At 51.8% G+C, this 20,373-nt stretch overlaps 1 protein-coding gene across 3 annotated transcripts in view; it reads right to left on the bottom strand.

Annotated features, from left to right (window-relative positions):
* Hspa12a (heat shock protein family A (Hsp70) member 12A) overlaps positions 1–20,373 on the bottom strand; it is a 185,843-nt gene that overhangs the window by 76,930 nt on the left and 88,540 nt on the right. The window contains exon 1 of one of the 3 annotated variants that reach the window (XM_045149546.1): positions 7,335–7,410. The exons of the other annotated variants lie outside the window; for them this stretch is intronic. Coding sequence (XP_045005481.1) covers positions 7,335–7,380 — 46 coding nt within the window. The 5' untranslated portion in view covers positions 7,381–7,410. Of the gene's footprint in view, positions 1–7,334; positions 7,411–20,373 lie in introns of those variants that run through there. 3 annotated transcript variants of the gene reach the window in all.

Below are 20,373 nucleotides of genomic sequence, written 5' to 3'. Positions count from 1 at the left end.
AATGTGGATCTGAGCCAGCCCTCCTGTCTGCCCAATCCTAGACAACGCCCAGAGGGTCAAGAGGACCAAGAGAAGTCATGCTGTCACATGATTCGTCTTCCAAACCAGGGTACTTCGAGTGTGCAAGGAATCAGCCCTAAACCTATCCCAGTAAGGCTGGAGACGTGGACATGCTAAAGATCAGAGCACGTGAACCAGCACCTAATGTCTGCAGCCCAGGGTTTCCCAGAAGGGGTGGCTTGGGGCAGCTGCCGCCCCATGGGGATCTCAAGTACTAGGTCATGGTCAAAGCTAGTTGAGAATTGGCCCGATGAAGCTCCGTGTCTGAGGCTCAATATTGTGGGTGGAGCCCGTCCAAGGGTGGAGGCAGAATGCATGTGAAGTTAGAGGCCAGGCAGTCCTGGATAGAATTCAGGGAAGCAAAGGCCTTGAACCCCACTGGCCGTCTCATTCCGAATAACCAGGGAAGAGTCATGGCCAAGGGCCAAGTGAAAGCCCCATGAAGCCAGTGGCCTAAACCCCCAACCTTCCCCCAGGGTTCTGGGCCATGGGGCTCTTGTCTGGCCTTGCCTAGCTGTGGGGTCTCAGGCCAACCCCACTGTCACTCCAAAATGCACCTGCTGATGACTGCCCTACCTGCCTCCCCAGGATTCAGAATAATAAAACACCAAATGCACACCATGTACCAGGAAGTGCACTCAACATTTAACAAGGATTGTGGAACGCAGAAAATACAATCTGAGGTTTGTCCTGGGGATACTTTTACTATACAGATGAAGGAGGTGAGACTGGGACAAGGGGGTGAGTAAGTAACTTGCCCAGAACTTTAAAGGCAATCAGTGGTGAAGCTAAGATAGCAATCCCAACTCACTGTCTCAGAAAATCCTATCAGAACAATCTTCCCTCATGAGTCTCCCCACAGCACTCTACCCTCTACCCACAAGCCAGCTCGACGATTCGGGCCCCATCCCCCCTGGCGGGCAGTGGACTGGCAGTGTGTGAGCCAGCCAGCCAGCTTTGCAAACATATCATGACAGGCCTCATTTCCTGGATGCTCCAGTGCAGTAAGTTGGAAACGGGAGGAAATGGGAATTACAACCACCCCTCCCATAACCCAAAAGCTCTCTCCCTTCCTGGGCAAGGCCCTGTCAAATCAGCTTTCACCAAAGAGAATGTCTCCATCGGCTGCTGTTTCCCGTTCCCTCTAGAACTCTCAGGCTCCTTTGTACCAGAGCACAGCCTTGACAGAAAGCCCTCCGCAAGCAGCAATAACCTAGTTTAGGCACCCTGGATTATGCTGCAAGTACCTTCTGTTTAAGGCAAGGGATACAAAGTTCTCCATGGGTAGGATTCATACAGCCTTCCAGCATAAACACACTTTTAAAGAGCATCCCGACTGCAACAAAGAAATTTTAAGTCACTGTTGGGGGAGGAAGATGACCCTTGGGTGGCTGAAGTTTGGGAAGCAATTACCTGAGGATATGACATTCCTGTGTTATGTTCTCTTACCAGGCCTAAGAGCGGCATCCCCCTGGGGGATGAACTTAGACCTCTGAGCCTCATGACCCTCCCAAATCAGAATCACCTAACTTCTGGGGCACTGGTGAAGATCAGATACGATCACCCACGAGCCAGGCACGGTGGTGCGCACCTATATCCTCAACCACTCAGCGGCAGAGACTGGAGGATGGCTTGAGCCCAGGAGTTCAAGGTCAGTGTGGGCAACACAGTGAGATTCCAAAAGAAGATGAGACAAGGGAAACAGCTGGCACAGAGCTGTTTCTTAAGGCTTTGCCAACTCGGCTAACTCATGGCCAGGAGTGACCAGTCTGTTGCTCCCTTATCCCCACCTTAGTGCTGAGGTCTCTTGTGGCTCAAATATAAAATGTCCCCCACAAGCCCTTGTGTGGAGGACTTAGTTGCCAGCTGATGGTTTTTTGGCAGGTGATTTGATCCCAAGGGCTCATCTTTTAATAGATTCAGACTTCGAGAAGACTACTGGAAAGCAGTGGAGCTTTGGAGAGTGCAGCCTTAGTGGAGAAAGCAGGTCACCAGAGGTGTGTCTTTGGACAGCGTGTGTCTTGCCCTTGCCCCTTGGTAACTCACTCTCTCGCTCTGTCTCTCTCTCTCTCCTTTCTGGCTGGCTGCTATTTAGTGAGCAGCTTAACTCTGCTTTATGCTCCCTGCTATAAAAAGCAATGGGGCCAAAGACTATGGAATGTTGAAACCTCCAAAACCATGAGCCAGAATCAGTAATTCCTCAAATATTTGTCACAGCAATGAAAACTCTGACTAACACAGGTCCCAAGTCTAACACCAGATGTGTGAGCCTGCCTGGTTTACAAAGGTGGCAAAAGTCCCCTGGAAGAGGCTCAGGTATAACAGGTCTGGACAGAGTGTGGGCATCATCTCTAGGTAACACCAGCAGGAGAGCCACTTGGGTAACTACCATGAGGAACATCCAGTGGTGACACAGAGTGGCTTCCGCTCCCAGGGGAACCTTTCATCACCCCTTCGCACTGTGGCACGTGTGGTGATGAGGAAGGAGCATGAGGGGATATAAACACACCACTTCCAAAGGGGCTTCCTTCAGAGAGTTCAGTGCCACGCGTCTAAAGGATCCAGCGATGCAGTCGGTCCCACAGAGCTCCAAGTCAGAAACTCCACAGCAGAATCTGCCCTGCTCCTCACGACCCCCAGGGAAGGCAGCCCCGCCAGACCCACTACCACGACGCCATGCCCTGTGGGCACAGGCAGGTTGCCTGCAAAGCCACTTCTTGTCCACCCTTTAATTCCCCCAACAGACCTGGGCAGGTATTTCATGCTCCTGTCAGACCGGGGAAGGAAAAGTCTAGCTGGAGTCTCGGCATGCCCAACCAGTCTGGTGCCACCACGGACGTGACGACGCCTCTACAAGGGCAGGCGTCAGGTGCAAGCGCAGGAATTCAACAGGGACACTCAGGAGCCTGCCTGCGGGCCAGTGTCCCTGCTGACTGCTGCTCCTCTTCCCTAGGGGCCTTCTTCTGCTCACCCGCCCTTCTCCAGGGAATGCCCAGGCCCAGCATGCCCGTTGGGGGCAGGCATTCTCCATTTCATACTGCTCATTCATTAAAAGCCCTGACTCCTCCCTGCTGTCTAATTAGGCACAGCAGTAATAAAGAAGCTTTCTCCTTCACCAAAGAGGCCTATTTATATGACGAGAGAGCACTTGGCCCCCATAAGATTGAGTCCTCTGTCAAAGCCTTGTTGGAATCAAAGCCACATGGCTTCAGAGATGCCCAGAGCCCCAGCCACCTCCCCTCGCCAGCTTGGCCCACTTGGCATCTGTGCTTCCAGATGTGCCGCCATGGAGTGGACCAGACGCAGATGCTAACCCCACCGCTGTGTTCTCCCACATCTTGCCTAGGGAGTCACTCCACACCCTGGCAGGATTTATTGAGCACCTACACTATGCCCTTACTAAGAATCATGGAATTGAAAGGCACAGTCCCTACCCTTGTTGGAAGAAAACACACTGAGAGGCAGAGCACACGATGCTAGGCTCCATAACTGATTAATAGCCTGACTCCAGCATCCCTGTCCTGGGCAAGTGACTAAATTTCTCAGGGCCCTCAACTGTCTCACTGGCACAAGGTGGTAATAATAATGCCAACCTCAGAGGCTTGTCGGAGGTTAAACAGGATATAGGAATATAAAGCTGGCAAACTGTAGGTATTCAATGCACACTAGTTGAATTCACCAGCAGTTACATACCAAAGGCTTCACGATTACAGAGTCGGCTTTCACCCACATGCATGAACCCAAGAAGACCCCCTGAGAAGTGACTTTTGAGGGATGAGTAGGAGTTTGCTAGGCACGGGGAGATGTCCCACAAGAGGGAACGGTGTGTGTCAAGAGCCGCTGGGAGTGCAGGGCTCTGGAAACCACAAAGGGGAAAGGGTGAGCCCAGAACACCACACAGGGAACGCACAGGCAGATGCTGACTCAGAAGAGGAGCTCGCAGTCAGAACCCTAAGCTATGACACCGATGACAGTCCCTTGACTTTGTCTTGTTCTTTTGCATGCCATGCCCTGCGCCCTTCCACACCGGAGTCTGACGGCTACAGGGCCTCACTGTTAGTTCCATGCTCACTCCAACAGGTACTCAGCACACCTAGAGCGTCTAGGACGTGCCAGGCATGTGGCAGCTCCACTTCCTGGGATGATCCAAGTCCAGTGGCCCGGGTCCTGCACCTCAGCCGACCTCTTTTCCCCAGTGCAGCATCACGTCTGACAAGAGTTCTCCTCGGATGAGACAGGCCCCTTCATTGACTCATTCATTCAACAAGTGTGACAAGGGCTAAATGAGATAACAAGATTCTCACCGAGTCCTTGATAAATGTCAGTTTTTGAAATGTTCACTTTTGGAGTTGAGGAGGTGTCTCAGCAGTTAAAAGTTGTTTGCTTATAAACCCTGCTGGCTTGGGTTTGATCCCACAGTACCCACCTAAAGCCAGATGCACAAAGCCACATGTATCTGTAGTCTGTGATGCTAGAGATGCTGATGTTACCCATGTTTGTTCATTCATTCTCTCTTTCTCTCCTTGCAAATAAATAAAAATATTTATTAAAAAGTAATTATTTTTAAAAAGGAAATGCTTATTTTTATTGCAAGTAACCACCAGGATGGTAAGAATCATACCCCAAAGGCCAGTGCAGTGCTTCCAGAGATGGCCTAGTCCTGGCTAAACAGCCTGCTGCAGCACCTCTCCTCTGTCCACTCCCAGAGAAAATGCCCCATGGAGTTCCCACTGGCCGTGGCTGTTCTGACCCAATCAGCACATCATCTGCTCTCATCTGAGCCACGACTGTGCCACCCACTCTCCCTCAGTGTGTGTCCTCCTAGGACTTCCGGTCGAGGGAGGGGCAGGATTGAAGTCCTCTCAGCCTTGGCTGTCTCACACTCTTAAAACCAAGGGCCCCTTTCATATCTTGTAAATAAACCAATGTTTTAAGGAAATTCGCAAACATATACAACTGAGTTTAAGGGACCCACCACCCACTTACGGCTTCACTTGTACCACCACCCACGCTCCACCTCTAGTTTTCTGGGGTTCCTCCAAACATCCCAAGACCCATAATGCACAAGTCCCAACACCGTTTGGTACCTGTGACATTCATTCATTTGTATCAAGAGCATCCTTAAAGTGATTTCCCCCAAAGCACAAGCTTTCTGACATGCCCATGCAACAGAGGGGTGACCACTGCTGACACTCATAAGGGCTATATGGGAAGAATCAGATAGCCCCGGGGGGTCCCAATCGAAAACTTCCTATACCTGAGACTTGGAACAGGTCATTTCATCTGTGATTAAGTTTCTCGTCCGGAAAAAGAATGCTGGAAACAGGTCTGTTATGACACTTAATGAATGTCCACTGCTCAGCACAGCACGTGCAATGGTGAAGCCTTAGAATACACAGGACTCTGTCCCTGTGAGGCACTATTACTAAACCCATTGTGCAGAAGATGGGATGCCAGCCCAGAGGAGCATGGTGAGCTGCGGCATGCCTGTTCTTCAGTGGCTGAGCTCCATGTCCTGGTACCAGGGACTCTCACTGGTTAGCCTTGAACTTACTGGAAGCAAAGAAACACTCTAGAACAAGCTCCAGGTGAGTGTGAGTGTGTGTGTGTGTGTGTGTGTGTGTAAAAGACAAAACAGTGGTGGGGAGTGGGCGCATCCCTGCCTGCAATTCTGATTTAACAAATATCATACCCAACCTGCATCTGATACAACAGCCCACTCTTTATGTCAGTGTGACAGGACAAGAAGAACTAACTCAAGCTTTATGCAATTGTGATGCCTCTGGAGATCATCCTACAGTTTTGTGTTTTTTTTAAGAAACCAATTTAAAGAAAACAGGTGGGAAAAACATAAATCAATGCAGTTGCTGATTGATGTTCAGACAAAGACAGCTGCCAGCCAGACCCCGGTCCGCGCACTGGGAAAAGTCAAGGCAGAGGGGCATTTTCAGGGTGCAGGCTTGGGCACAGCCTGGGCTCTCTGCTGCCCCTCCCTAGAGCGAGCCTTGGCAGGATCCCCCCCAGCCTCTGCAGTGCCTGCAGGCTGGGGAGGCACCTCCCAGATCCGCAGGAACAATGGGCTGGGGAGGGGGCAGGTGCGGCTCTGAGCACCCTAAGGAGGGGACTGTACCCAATGACAGGGACCCTCACTGACAGCAAAGCTACTGCTGGTCTCAGTTTCCAGGCGTTGCGGTCCCTGCAGAGCCCAGTGTAATTTTTTCTGACTGCATTTCCCTTATGTTGGGCACTTTAATTTCATCCTCCCAAGGCAGCTTGCTTGACTCCCCCACCCCCACCCCGCCCACAACAAGCCTCCTGGGTGGTATTCTGCTGGGGCAACTAACTGCTCGCACCAAGGCCCTATAGGTCAGCGACGCGGACGTCCAACTTTCCCCACTTGGGATGCAAAGGAGACTGAAATCCCGGCCAGCCCATCCCCAGCGCAGGCGAAGCCTTGATTTATAGCCTTGGGCTCACAGAACCGCTCTTCCTCTCCCCCAGTCCTTTTTCTCCCGCTCTCCCTCCTTCCATCATGCCTTAATCACGCTCCTCCAAGACAGTGGCCCCGCTGCATTTGCAGAATGTGAGCCTCAGTCCCCCACTCAGGACGCCCTCTCCCCTCCCCCCCCCTCACACCTCCGGCAAGCAGAGGAGAGCCAAGTGCCCCCACCCCACCCAGCTTCGCCCTTCTCAAGACCCCGGGAATCTTTGGGAATGGGAGGAGAACGGTGGGATACACACTGACCCGCAGCTGCAGTCCCCCGCTCGGGGCGCGGGGCTCCAGGACAGGGTAGGGTGAGGGGCAGGGCTAAAATCTCGATTTTCCCGAACCCTCCCCTCTCCACCACCCCCCCCCCCCCGCCTCGCTGAGTCACGGAAATGGGCCGCTGGGGATACCGGCCATTAACCCGGCCAGCTAGGCATTCCCAGCACAGCACCCGAGGGATGGACAGCAGGCGCGGCTCTCACCGGGACTGACACCCGGGGACCTGAACTGCCGGGTTGTCCCGGCGGGGGCTGCAGTCCCCGTCGCAGTGGCTGCACCCTGGTCCGAAACGGAGCACGTGACCAGCAGGCGGTCTCCCTCCCCAAGGGCTCTGCCCGGTCCCGGCGAGGCGCTGACCCCGGCCCGGATCTCCAGGGCAGAATGGGCCGAGCGCGCCCACTTCTCCACTCCGCCGGGTTGCGGGGTTCGGGACCCAGCGCGCCGCGTCCCGCCCTGCCCCGCCAGGCGCGGCCGCAGCCTGGGGAACCGACCGGCGCCGGGAGCTCACCTCGGGGCCCCGAGTCGCCGCCGCCGCCCGTCTCCTTGTCCGCCATGGTCGCGCAGCCCCGGCCCGCGGGAGGACGCTCCGGCGCCGCGCTGAGATCCGGGCCCGCGCGAGTCACGGTTCGCGTGCTCCGCGGCGCTCGGCGGGCTCTGAACCCCGGGCAGCGGGAGGCACCGCTCTGACGCGTCCGCCGCAGCCCGGGCTCCGCCCCGCGCCCCGCCCCGCCCCGCCCCGCAGAACCAAGGCCACCCCGGGGAAGGACCCGGGAGACGGGCGGCGACGGGCTCCTCCCCGCAGCTCCGCTCCCCCCACGGGGGGGGGGGGCGTCGGTCCGCAGGCACCCGAGGCCCGGCCCCCTCCGGTGCCCAGCGCGGGCCGAGGCGAGGGACGGTGGCACGCCTGGGGCTCTGCGGCTCGCCCCGCCGGCCCGACGCAGGCGCGCTCAGAGCGCACGGCTCCGCGAGAGGCGCGGGGACGCGTGCCAGCCCCGCAGGTCCCGCTCTGCGTCCGCGGTCTGCAGGGCTCTGACACCGCGCGCCCCGAGGACGTCCGCTTCCTTCCCTAGCAATGCCTCCCCCATGCCCGAGTCTCAGCGCAGCGGCCCGAGACGCGCTCTGGGGACTTCCCGGCGAGGACAGGAATCAGGCCGCAAGCTGGAGCCAGCCTTGGGCATTCCCATCCAGGCCGCCTGCGGGACTCCATGACAACTCCCGACCCGGGAAGGTGCTTGTCACTGAGGCTGAATGGCACCTGCCATATATGGGATCTGTCCCCGCCTCTACTCTTTCCCATCCCCCCACCACCACCAGAAGTCTGAGAATAACGACATTAATAATGCAAGGCTTCCACTGTGAATGATTCGCATTCTCTGTCCTCTGGCTCGGACACACACAGACATGCCTTTGGCACAAGTCAAGGCCTGGGTCCTTAGTATACTCCAACCCATCTTGGCAAGGGCAATGGTAAAAATCTCACGACCATTGTCACTGGGTCCTTCCCAGGTGTAGAGCATTATACTCAATGAAGTGCACAGATCCTCTTAACTGTCACATTTCGTGGATAAGGAAACTGAGGGTGTGGCAGGCTTAAGTGATGGTTTCATTACTGCACACAGCAAGTGAGTGGCAGGTTGAAATCCCCACCAGGGTGGTAAGCACCATCCATCCCTCACCTCCTGGGACAGGTGGCATCTCCCCAAGAGCACCTTGGTGAGGTGGCTGGGGATTGCCGCCCAAGGCCACAGAGGAGGCCACCCTCAAGTGAGGGATGGGAGACTGACGAGTGAGAAAGAGGAAACTTGAGCTGTGGATGCAGCTCAGTGGTAAAGCAACCAGGCAGCAATCATGAATCTCCGCCTGCGTCGTCCCTGGCTCTCTGAGACCTTTCTGAGCCTCACTGCCCTTGTCTGGGAAATGGATATAACAGGAGGACCCACTCTCAAGTGTGAAGAGGGCTAGGTAAAGATAACAACGTATGTAACATGCCTAACTTTGGATCAAACATATGGCAAACAATTCAAAAAGCATGAGGGGGGGGCAGGAGGGATGGCTTAATGGTTAAGGTACTTGCCTGTAAAGGTTAAGGACTCAGGTTCGATTCCCCAGTATCCACATAAGCCATATGCACAAGGCAGTGCATGCATCTGGAGTTCATTTTCAGTGGCTGGTGGCTGTGGTGTTCTCTCTCTCTCTTTTAAATTAAATAAGTGTGTGTGTGTGTGTGTGTGTGTGTGTGTCTGTGTTTTAAAAAACTATGAGCTACTAAGTATGAGCCATGGCCAACTCTGCAGGGAATATGTGTGACTATATGGAGCATTATCTCCCAATCAAAGTTGCATGCTTGTTAAGACAATACCCTGCCATCTTAAAGGCAGGTCCAAAAGATGGGATCCCAGTGAGGAAGGAGATCAGGAGCTTGAAGCACCCAACTGTAGTCAGGAGTCAGTCAGGTGGAGGCAGTTTTGCTGAGCAACAGCCTGGGCCAGCAGGCTGAGAATGGGAAGAGGAGGGGCAGGCCCTGGCTCTTCACCCACTCACAGCGCCCTTCTGTCTCTGCTCACACCACCTTCTGACTGAAGCCAGCTTGGGCAGAGGCCACATATGTCAGAATGTGCGCAGGCAGAGAGAACCACGGGCACTGGCCGCTGAGTCCCAGTGGCCCGCTGACACTTGCCCAAACGTGGATGCCAGAAAGAGCTTGCTGCTCACCAGGCTTCTGATGGGAGCTCTCCACACTCCAAGGGAAAAATGCCCTGTTTCGTTTTTTCAGAGTCTTGCTATGTAGCCCAGACTGACCTCAGGTTCTAGCCTCATGTCTCAACCTACTAGTGCTGGGATGACAGGTATATACCTCTGAGCCTAGCCAAGCCTTAACTCTTTAGTGCAATAGTCAAGATTTTTGACTCTTGTGATCTTCGATCTTCCTCATCTGAAGAAACCTTTCTGCCCACCCTTCCTTCACATGGCTACAAGCTGCTTCAGTCTCCATGTTTGTCCCTCCTTGGCTTCCGTCCTCTACCAGCACATAACTGGGTCCCCTTTCTAGCTACATTCTTCTGCCCCCATGATGTTCAACACAACTTCATGAGTCTATGAATTGGTGCTCCAGGGCCTCCAGCCACTGCAAACTAACTCCAGATGTGTGTGCCACCTTGTGCATCTGGCTCTACATGGGTCCTGCGGAATTGAATCTGAGTCCTTTGGCTTTGCAAGCAAGTGCCATGACTGCTAAGCCATCTCTCCAGTCCAGCACGCTGCCTTTTGTTAGCTGGGAGTTCAAAGACAGAAAGATGTGTTCAACACCTGGATCACTCTTCTCCTCATCCCAGCACCACCAGCCACCTGGAAAGCAACTTCTTGCTGGCATGTACCTCCCAACTCCCCCTGCTAGCCAAGGTCCCCTTCAGCATCCTCACAATGTCCTGTCCCTCCCCATTAGGGACATGACCCCAGTGTCAGGATATTGGCCTTGGCAGTCTGTCAGAGTCAGCAGGAGCTCACATCTGTCTCCTGCTGTGGAAAAGCCCTGGGCACCATCTGCCCTTGCCTGCATCCTAGCTGCAGTGACATGTGGGCACGTGAGCAGGATGGGAGGTGACGTGCAGGTGCTGGGGCACAGAGCAGTGTTGACGCTCAGGGGCGTGTACAAGGCAGTGTGTGCTCTGCCTTGCCTTCGCGATCACGGTGAAACTGAGTGCCCTGGTGAGCACACACCTCTCCAACCAGGTGCCCTCATGTCTGACCTATTCTGGTGTCCCTTGCCACAGGACAGAAGGGGGAGGCAAGCAGAGGCTGACACACCTGCCAGAAACAGCAGGATTGGAGTTCAAAGTGAGGTCCATCTCCATGTACTTCAACGACAAGAAAAGCGTTTCCACCTTCTTCCTCTGGCCCATTAGTGAGCCTAAGCGAGATCATAAAACTCTTCTGCTCCCAGGCTGTGGTTTGAATGGAGAGGTTGTGGACAGGCTACCTTTGGGAAGTGGGGCTGGAAGGAGTATACAATTGGGAGTCACTCTTGTGCCGTAGGGGTACAGATTATCCCTGCTCATTTCCTGTCTCCCGCTGCTTCCTGGTCCTCTGTGAGGTGACCAGCCTCTGCCAAGCACTCCCACTGTTCCTCCCTGCCTTACTCATCAAGATGGACTGAAACCATAAGCCAAGCAAATCTTCCCTCCATCAGGTTATTTCTGTTAGGTATTTTACTTTAATCAATGTGATGCAAAAATAACTAATAGACAGGTTCTACCTGACTCAACCTCAACAATCTCCACTCTCCCATCCCCAGTTCCAAATGCACACAGACATTCCTCGTTTGACTGTACCAAATCTGCCCCACCCTGGGGATGTATCTCCCAGGAGAATCACTGGGCATGCTCCTTCATTTGTTCCAGGAAATGCCCTCTTCCCAGACCTCCCTTCTGAGGGAAACCCTGTCAGCAGGTGGCTCACAGTGGGCACAGACCCTGCCCATGTGCCCTGTGCCAGACTGACCGAGTTGGCCAGACCTAGGGCCTTGGGCCCAGCTGTGGAAGGGTCGGGGAGGGGGGTACGGCTGCCACACACATATTGTGACTGACTCCAGGGGTTCCCTCGTCATTCAGACCATGTCCATACCTGTGAGAGGCTGTGGGGCAGCAACTTCTCCAGTTCCCCTTACAGATTTCTCACTCTCCCCGCACTCTGTACAGCACCCCAGCACCTCTTCTCCTCCCTGCGGGCATTCGGGTTCCAGGTGATGGGCTGCACAATGTCCCTGTCCCCAACAGTTACGTATTCCTCATGGAAACCTGAGTCTGTAAAGGTAGTCCAGCCCAGAGCCAAGGCAGCACCTCAGTCTGCCTTCCACCCCCAGCCTCATGAGCTAGCTCTCAGGTGCCCAGAGAGCCTATGCCTCCTTCCTGTACATGTGTTATGCCAGGTAAGCCCACATCCTCCTACGAGCCTCAGCTTTGATGTCATTGCCTCTAAAATACCACCCAGACCTCCCAGACGGCAAGAGACCCTCCTGTGTCCACTGTGCCCACCCCCACGCCCCGTCACGGTATTCATCGACCCTGAGTCAACATTACCAGCAACCCCACAGTACAGATGACAAAGTTGAGGTCCTTAAAGGTCGTTGAGCCCAGAAGCTGCAGAACTGTGATGACACTTCTGAGGCAAGAGCTTGGGGCTTCCCAACTTCAAGGTGTCCATGTCCCCCTCTAGCTGGGAGCCCCCCGAGTGGGAATCAGCCTTGTGCACACTGCCAGCCTCCAGGACCTTCTGTAGTGCCTGGCCCACGGTTAATATGAAGCTAACATGCACCGAGCTCCAAGCCTTTCCCCTCCACTTTGGGCTCCTCTGCCAATATAGTCCCTCTCTGCTCTTCATCCCCAACAAAGACGCTCTATCCCAATATCAACGCAGAGCCCAGAGGCAGATCTAGCTAACGGTTCCAGGCAGCCAGGACACTGTCACCTGTACCCACCCCCAACTGTGCATTGAGACTGCCATACTGGATAGGGAGGTGGCGGGCTCCTCTGGCCCCAGCTCAGGAGAAACTGAGGAACATCATTTGCTAGAAGAGCTACAGGGAGTCCTGGGGGACATCAGGGCTGGTGTAAGAAGCCAGTGGCCAGGGTAAGCCAGGATTTGAAGGGAGCAGGGGTTAGCCCAGACATAGGGACACAGGGAGCTACCCCTCTGGGTTTATTTCTTCACCTGTAAAGGGGGTCTAGTAAGTAACTATAATTAGCATAACGATGAAAAGATTAAAACATCTACCTTAGAGCCAGGCCTCACGTACCAGTTTATATAACCTGGAGTAATATCATTTGATTTACACATTTGGACAATAAAAACTCCGTTTTCCTGTGTATCATGAATCAGTAAATGAAGCTGGCTGTGGTGGGTTAGGCTTGTAATACCACAACTAGCCGAGGCTGAGGCTGCGGGTTTGAGGTCAGCCTGGTGTACACAGGTGGTTCTGGGCCCCCGCGGGCTGTGCAGCAAGAGTTACAGAGTTATCCTCTGATCTCTACATGCATAACCTGTGCCCCCATACATAACCTGCGCCCCCATACACACCAAAGAAGAAAAGCCCAAATCAATCACTTAATCACAAAATGGATCTAGGCACAGTTTGCTTGGTTAATGACACACAGAAGATCCTGGAGCAGGTCACGTTTTACAAATATTTATCAGGATGGAGAGATTTGCCTGCAAAGCCAAAGGACCTAGGTGTGATTCCTCACCTGGATCCATGTAAGCCAGATACACAGGTGGCACATATGTCTGGAGTTCATTTGCACAGGCTGAAGGTCCTGGTGTGCCCATTCTCATTCTTTCTCTCCCTCTTTCTCTTTCAAATAAATTAAAAATATTTATCAAAAAATTTAGAAGTTTAAGAAGTTTTGGTACTAATTTCAAATTTGAGCTTTTACTTAGAAGTTTCTAGAAGAAAAAGCTGCTTTGGGCTTTACGATAACGCACCAGAATTTTATCTATAAACAGTATCATAAAAGTGACTCCTTTGCAACATGACTGAGATGTACTAAGGAGACAGGAAAGTAACAGGGAAGGCTTGGGCATGCATCCCACCCTCCTGACCTCTGACCCCCAGGATATTCTAAAAAGCCAGTCTCGGAGGCAAATCCCAGTGGCCAGGGTACATATCCTTTCCTCCTTGGTTTTCATCCCATCTGGTGTGAGTCAGCCTTTCCATTAACATTCATTCCAAACACTTCACATATACAACACGCGCTGGCCCGTGACTCTTCCAGGGCAAAAATTCAAGGGCTGAAGGAAATTATTTCTCCAGAGATCACAGTCACTCAGGCCTGCAATATAAACTTTTAGAAATGCCTGCTCAGGTGATGGAGGTTATCCAAATATTTTCCCCAAGTATTTCAAACAGCAGAGGGATCTATGGTTACTTTCTCAGCAGCCTTCTCAGGACTCCCCAGACCCTGGCCCTGCAGAGCTCCTGGCCCTTAATAAGACAGAACATTCCAGAAGCCACCTCTTGAGGAAGAAAGTGCAAAGTGAGAGACAACGTTCAGAAAAGAGAAGCTGAAATAAATGTTCCCATGGTCAGAAGGGCAAGGCCGGGCTCAGGAACCACCAACAGGAGATGCAAAGGTTTCACGCTGAGGAGGCACAGTGGTTCCTCTTCTCCACGTTCACCTGTGTGGGGCTCAAAGGATGAGCTCAGTAAATGTTTGTGGAAGAAATGCATCATGGTCCAGGGCATGAAGAGTGGTGTGAAAACCAGTTCTCAGAAAAGCGAAGTCTCTTTGGGAAAGAGAGAAGGCTGAGTTCTAGCTCCCTGCATCAAGTTCTTGGTGGAAGGTGGCTTCCGCCATAGCTGTACTTACCCGAGGAGAAAAATGTCAGAGGAAGAATTTGCCATTGGGTAGTTTGGTCTCAATAGAAAACCCAGGTCTCTCCTGCCTCCGCAGTGGATCCTGAGCAAGGCTGTGTCCCTAACATCTATGTTGGCATCTGGCACCTGGCAGAGTCTTGAGTAATGTGTTGAATGATCGAACAAATGACCCAGAGAGAAGACAGAACAGCTGCCAATCATCCTTGCCCCTATCCTCTTGCTCACATGGTATCCCAAGACTGAAAGGGGAGCACTGCTCTTTCCACCATAGTTAAGATGACAACTCTGAAGGTCTAGAGAGATCATGAGCACCCTTCACTCAAGGTGGTCACTCCAAGGAGCTGCTTTGAGTGACTCAGCACATGGGGCTGAAGAGATGACTTAAGATGCTTCCCTGCAAAGCCTAAGGACCCATGTTCAGCTCCCCAGATTCCATGTAAGCCAGATGTACAAGGTGACACATGTACAAGGTTGCACATGTGCACAAGGTGGTGCACGTGTCTGGAATTCAATTACAGTAGCTGGAAGCCCTAGAGTGCCAATTCTCTCTCTCTCTCTCAAAACAAAAAAGGTCAGTCTGTTGTGCTTGCCTCAAAAAAACCCTGCACACTGCATTTTGCACTCTGATCCACAAGCTGTCTATACTTAGTTTTTGAATTTTTGTTTCTCTTTTTCTTGGCGGGGGGGGGGGGGGTTTCCAGGTAGAGTCTCACTCTGGTCCAAGCTGACCTGGAATTCACTATGTAGTCTCAGGGTGGCCTTGAATTCACAGCGATCCTCCTACCTCTGCCTCCCAAGTGCTGGGATTAAAGGCGTGCGCCACCACGCCTGGCTATTTTTTGTTTGTTTGTTTTGTTTCTTTATAAATATATCTATTTGAGAGAGAGAGAGAGAATGGGCACTCCAAGGCCTCTTGCCACTGCAAATGATTTCCAAGCACGTGTGCCAGTTTGCATCTGGGTACTGAGGAATCAAGCCTAGGCTGCCAGGCTTCACAAACAAGCACCTTGAAATGCTGAGCCACCTCTTTGGCCCTATGTTTAGTTGTTAAACAAAATTATCATCTCATATTCTATGACTTGCTCTTAAAATGTTTTATTGTGAAAAATTAGAAACAACTACAAAAGCAGAGAAAATTGCAATAATGAACCCAGAGTTACCCATCACCAAAATTACTTAATTAAAAAATAAATAAAACAGGGATGGAGAGATGGCTTAGTGGTTAAGGCACTTGCCTGCGAAACCTAAGGACCCAGGTTCATTTCTCCAGTACCATGTAAGTCAAATGCACAAGGTGGCGCATACATCTGTAGTTTGTTGGCGGTGGCTGGTGGCCCTGGCATGACCTTTCATTCTCTCTCTTTCTCTCTCTCAAATATATTCCATTTTAAAATAAATTAAAAGCCACAACTCTGGTAAGGAAAACGGCACCCCTAGAAAGAATCACAGAAGCTGGCATTGACACTGCTCATGGCAACAAGCTCATGTCAGTGTCACAGTCCACCATATAAGAAGGACTCACTCCTCGTGGCCTCGATTGCAGGTGAGGACACTGAAGGTGGCAAGTGAGGCTAAGGCTCTAGCTGAAGGAGACTTGGAACTGGAAGCAGCAAAGCTAAGGTCGAGCTGAGCTGGCCTGCTCAGCCACCTCAGTCCCTGCAAAGAGCCCTGGAGATGAGGCTCTAAAACGTGCTGACCCAACGGGGCCATGTCCACTTTATCTTAAGCCTGTGGTTCTCATTATTTCTAGAAACATCCCACTTCTGATCATCCATTCACCCTTCCATTCACCCTTCTTCCTTCTATCAGATATTGACTGGAAACCCACACTGTACTAAGATAGTAAGCTTACCCAGACATGTGCTTAGCCTCCCAGGAGCACCAGCCTCGAGTACAAAAAGAGAAAGAGATATGACTGAAGTCCTGGGCATGTCACTGATCACCCTATCCTGAGAAATCTACAGTTGTTCTAGGCTTGAGCACCCTGTGCCTCCTTCATCAGGAAGCAAGGGGGTAGGGACAGAGTAAGTAAAGCTATGGGTCACAGAGTTCGATTAAATGTGAGCTTGAGTGAGTCCCCATCTCTTCCAGGCTGTGCATCCTTGAGTGAGTCACAAACTAGCTCTCATTCCCTCCTAAAAGGGGGTTGACAAAGCCCCCAGAAGCTAAACCCAGTGGAACACTTAACCCAGTTTCTGCAGCAAAGGAAGCTTTCCATCAACACTGGCCATTATGATGGGCTGTTCCTCATAGCCAGCTCTCAGTAAATGAGTCCCAGCCTGCCTAAGCAAGGCAATCGCTTCCTAAGGGCACAAAGGATGTTTGGAGGGCCCTTGGGTTTTATTCCCTCTCTCTCTCTCTGTGTGTGTGTGTGTGTGCTTGTGCATGCGTGTGCGTGTGCATGTGTTGTAATGCTGAGGATCAAGCCCAGAGTGTCATACCTGCCAGGCAAGTGCTCCACCATGAAGGTACATTCCCAGTCCTAAAATATTTCTCTTAAGTAGCATCTTATTAGAAAATATATAAATCAAACAAATAAAATTTAAAAACAAATCAGCGAAAGATTCTTCAGTCTCCCCCCGCCTGGTTGGCCTGAGGATATGGGTGGGCCCTGTGTAAGCGCAACAGACTACCAGCTGGGGGCGGGGGGGGGGGGTGGTTGGGACAGAGACACCCTGTGGTTTCCCAGCTCAGCTCTGGCACTTTGGCACAGTGTCACGCATTCTGTGAGCCTGCAAACCCCTGGGCAGCAGGGCCAGACTGAGCAGAATGAGTCTTTGGGTGTGGGCGTGGGCCAGCTCCCCTTCCAGCCGGCCTTGCCCTGGGACTTCCTCCAGAGTAGATGAGCACCTGTCGCATCTCAGAAGGACATGTGACACAAGCCCTTCACTCAGTAAGAGAGCATCTAGCTTCTAAGACTCAGCTCTGCCCCAAGTTCCCTGTGTGGCCTTGGGCAGCTCACCGAGCCGCCCACTGCCCAGGCTCCAGTCAGGCACAATGGGGATAAAACCTGTGTCTATTCTTCCGGCCTCATCCTGCCTGTCACAGACCACAGATGTGGGGTAAAATGCCAGCTTCGCCACTTCTTCATTTGTCATCTGCACGACTTTAGCCTTACCTTACCTTCCTCACCTGAAAAACGGGCATAACTACTGGACCTCAGCCCCAGGTAGAACGGCCTGGAGGCTCGCACCTAAGTGCTCGGTGGTGAAGTCTAGATGCCTGGGAGAGCATGGCACCGAGAGCCAGTTGCCTTCTGTTTGCTCGTTTCACGGCGAGCACAAAGCCAAGGACCCGACGACCTTACCCTCCTGTCGCACTTATCTTCTTGTTGCTGGGACAAAACATCTGGCTAGAAGCCATCTATGGAGGGAAGGTATTTGTTTTTGACTTCGAGGCTCAAGGGGAAGGGTCATGACAGCAGGAGCAAACCGCCGGGGGTCCCTTCGGCAGGGAGGAGGTAGACAGTAACCCAGTGTGGCGATGGGGGGACTGAGCTGTAACAGCCCCAAGGCCAGACCCCAGCGACACACCTCCTCCAACAAGGCTCCACCTACCAAGGACTCCATAAACATCCCAAACTGTGACACCAACTGGGGAGAAGCACCAGGCTTAACCGAAACACGTGAGCCTACGGGGGATACTTTACCTTCAAACCACCACACTTCCCCAGGAAGCAAGCCTCATGCACACAGTGGAGAGACGTCCTCTCGGGCAACATGGCAGATCCAAGGAGCAACACTTCCCTGCCCATCCCCAGGGATCAGCTCCATGAAATTCGATTGTCAATATCGACACAGCCAGGTAATGTCCAGACTCCGCCACAGGCCTTCCCAAAAAGGCAGGTGCTAGGGAGGAAGAAAAAGTAGACTCCTCCTCTGCCCAGCCTGCACCTGGCACTTTCTACTCCTGACGCAGAAAAAGTCCACAGCCCTGGCTGAGTGTCCACTTATGAATGGGAGGGCAGGAAGCCCCACCCCCTGGCTCAACATGAAGCTAAGATATTTTATTTATTTATTTGTTTGTGTTTGTTTGTTTATTAGCTAGAAAGAGGAGAGGATGGGCACAGTAGGGTCTCTAGCCACTGAAAATGAACTCCAGATGCACGTGCCACCTAGTGCATGTGGCATGGGTTCTGGGAAATCAAATCTGGGTCCTTAGGCTTCACAGGAAAGTGCCTTAACTACTCAGCCGTCTCTCCAGCCCAAGAATATTTTATTTATTCATTTATTTGTTGCAAGCAGGGAGAGACAGAGAGAAAAGAGTCATAGAGAGAGCATGGGTGCACCAGGGCCTCTGACTGCTGCAAATGAATTCCACGTGTGTACACCACTTTGCGTATCTAGCTTTACATGGGTAGTGGGGAATCAAACCCAGGTCATTATGTTTTGCAAGCAAACACTTTAACCGCTGAGCAATCTCTCCAGCCCCAAGAATATGATTGACACATATGAGTATCTATATACACATACACAGATGAGCATGTTAAACACAGGGTAAATGACAGAACACAAGCATGTAATGAAATTAGGGCAAAGCTTATGCTTTCATGCCTTTGTACACAGTGCCTCTATAAACCCCATTGTTCCTGCTCTGGAAAATCATGTGGCAATATTTTAAATACTTAGAGGCCAGGCATGGTGGCACACTCCTGTAATCCCAGCACATGGGAGGCTAAGGCAGGAGAATCTTGAACCAAGCCCAGGCTGGGCTATATAATTAATTAATTCCTCTAGTGAGTTAATCATTCTCTTAAAGAAGAAGCTAGGTGTGGTGACTCATGCCTTTAATTCCAGTACTCAGAAGGCTGAGGCAGGAGGATCACCATGAGTTGGAGGCCAGCCTGGGCTATAGAGTGAGTTTCAGGTCAATCTGGGCTAGAGTGAAACCTTGCCTTAAAAACAAATAGGTCAGGCTGGAGAGATAGATTAGCAGTTAAGGTGCATGCCTGCAAAATGTAAGGTCTCAGGTTCAACTCTCCAGATCCCACATAAGCAAGACGCAGAAGGTGATGCAAGTGTACAAGGTCACACATGTGTACAAAGGGGCACACGCGTCTGGAGTTTGATTGCAGTGGCTGGAGGCCCTGGAGCTCCAATTCCTTCTCTCAATCTCTCTCTTGCATAAATTAAAAAAAAAAAAAGGTCCGTTGGGCTTGCCTCCAAACATATAACATTATATATGGACAACTAAATAAAACAGAAACATGGAAAAGGGGAAAAAGGTCTTGAATAGGCTGTTGCAGTCAGGTTCACACTGCTGGCAGAAATCACCCAACTAAGAGAAGCTTGTGGGAAAAAGAGGTTTATTTTGGCTTACAGTTTCTAGAGGAAGCTCTACGATTGCAGGGGAAAACGATGGCATGAGCAGCGGGTGGACATCACCCCCCTGGCCAACATAAGGTGGACAATAGCAACAGGACAGTGCGCCAAACACTGGCAAGGGGAAACTGGCTATAACACCCATGAGCCCACGCCCAACACTACACTCCCTCCAGGTGTTGATTCCCAAATCTCCATCAGCTGGTAACCTAGCATGCAGCACACCCAAGTTTATAGCGGACACCTGAATCAAACCACCGCACAGGCTATATTTATGCATGTATGTGTTTGTGTGTAGATGCACATGTGTGTTTGCATGAGGCCACTAGAGGACAACCTCAGGTGTCATTTCTCTTTTCTTTTTAATTTTTAAAAAATATTTTCATTTTTATTTTTTATTTGAGAGGGGGGAGAAAGAGGCAGGGAGAGAGAGAGAGAGAGAAAGAGAAAGAGAGAGAGTGGGCACGCCAGGGCATCTAGCAACTGCAAAGGAACTCCAGACACATGCGCCACCTTGTGCATCTGGCTTATAAGGGTCCTGGGAAATCGAACCTGGTTCCTTTGGCTTTGCAGGCAAGAACCTTAATCACAAAGCTATCTCTCCAGCCCTCTTGGCTTTTTTCTTTTGGTAATACGGTTTCCTATTTGCCTGGTGCTCACCAGTTAGTCTAGACTGGCTGACCAGTGAGCCTCAAGAATTCTTTTGTTTGTCTTCCAGGCGCCGGAATTACAAATACAGCCCACCACGCCCAGCCTTTCACATGAGTAATAGCTGTCCTCATACTCGGAAGGCAAGCACTTGATCAACTTAAGTATTTCCCCATCCCTCTAAATGAGAAAAAAAAAAAATGGGAAAG

This window comes from Jaculus jaculus, chromosome 1, assembly GCF_020740685.1.
Source record: "Jaculus jaculus isolate mJacJac1 chromosome 1, mJacJac1.mat.Y.cur, whole genome shotgun sequence".
Taxonomy (NCBI): domain Eukaryota; kingdom Metazoa; phylum Chordata; class Mammalia; order Rodentia; family Dipodidae; genus Jaculus; species Jaculus jaculus.
The sequence above is the reverse complement of the archived record's forward strand: the minus strand, read 5'-3'. Positions and strand labels throughout refer to the sequence as shown.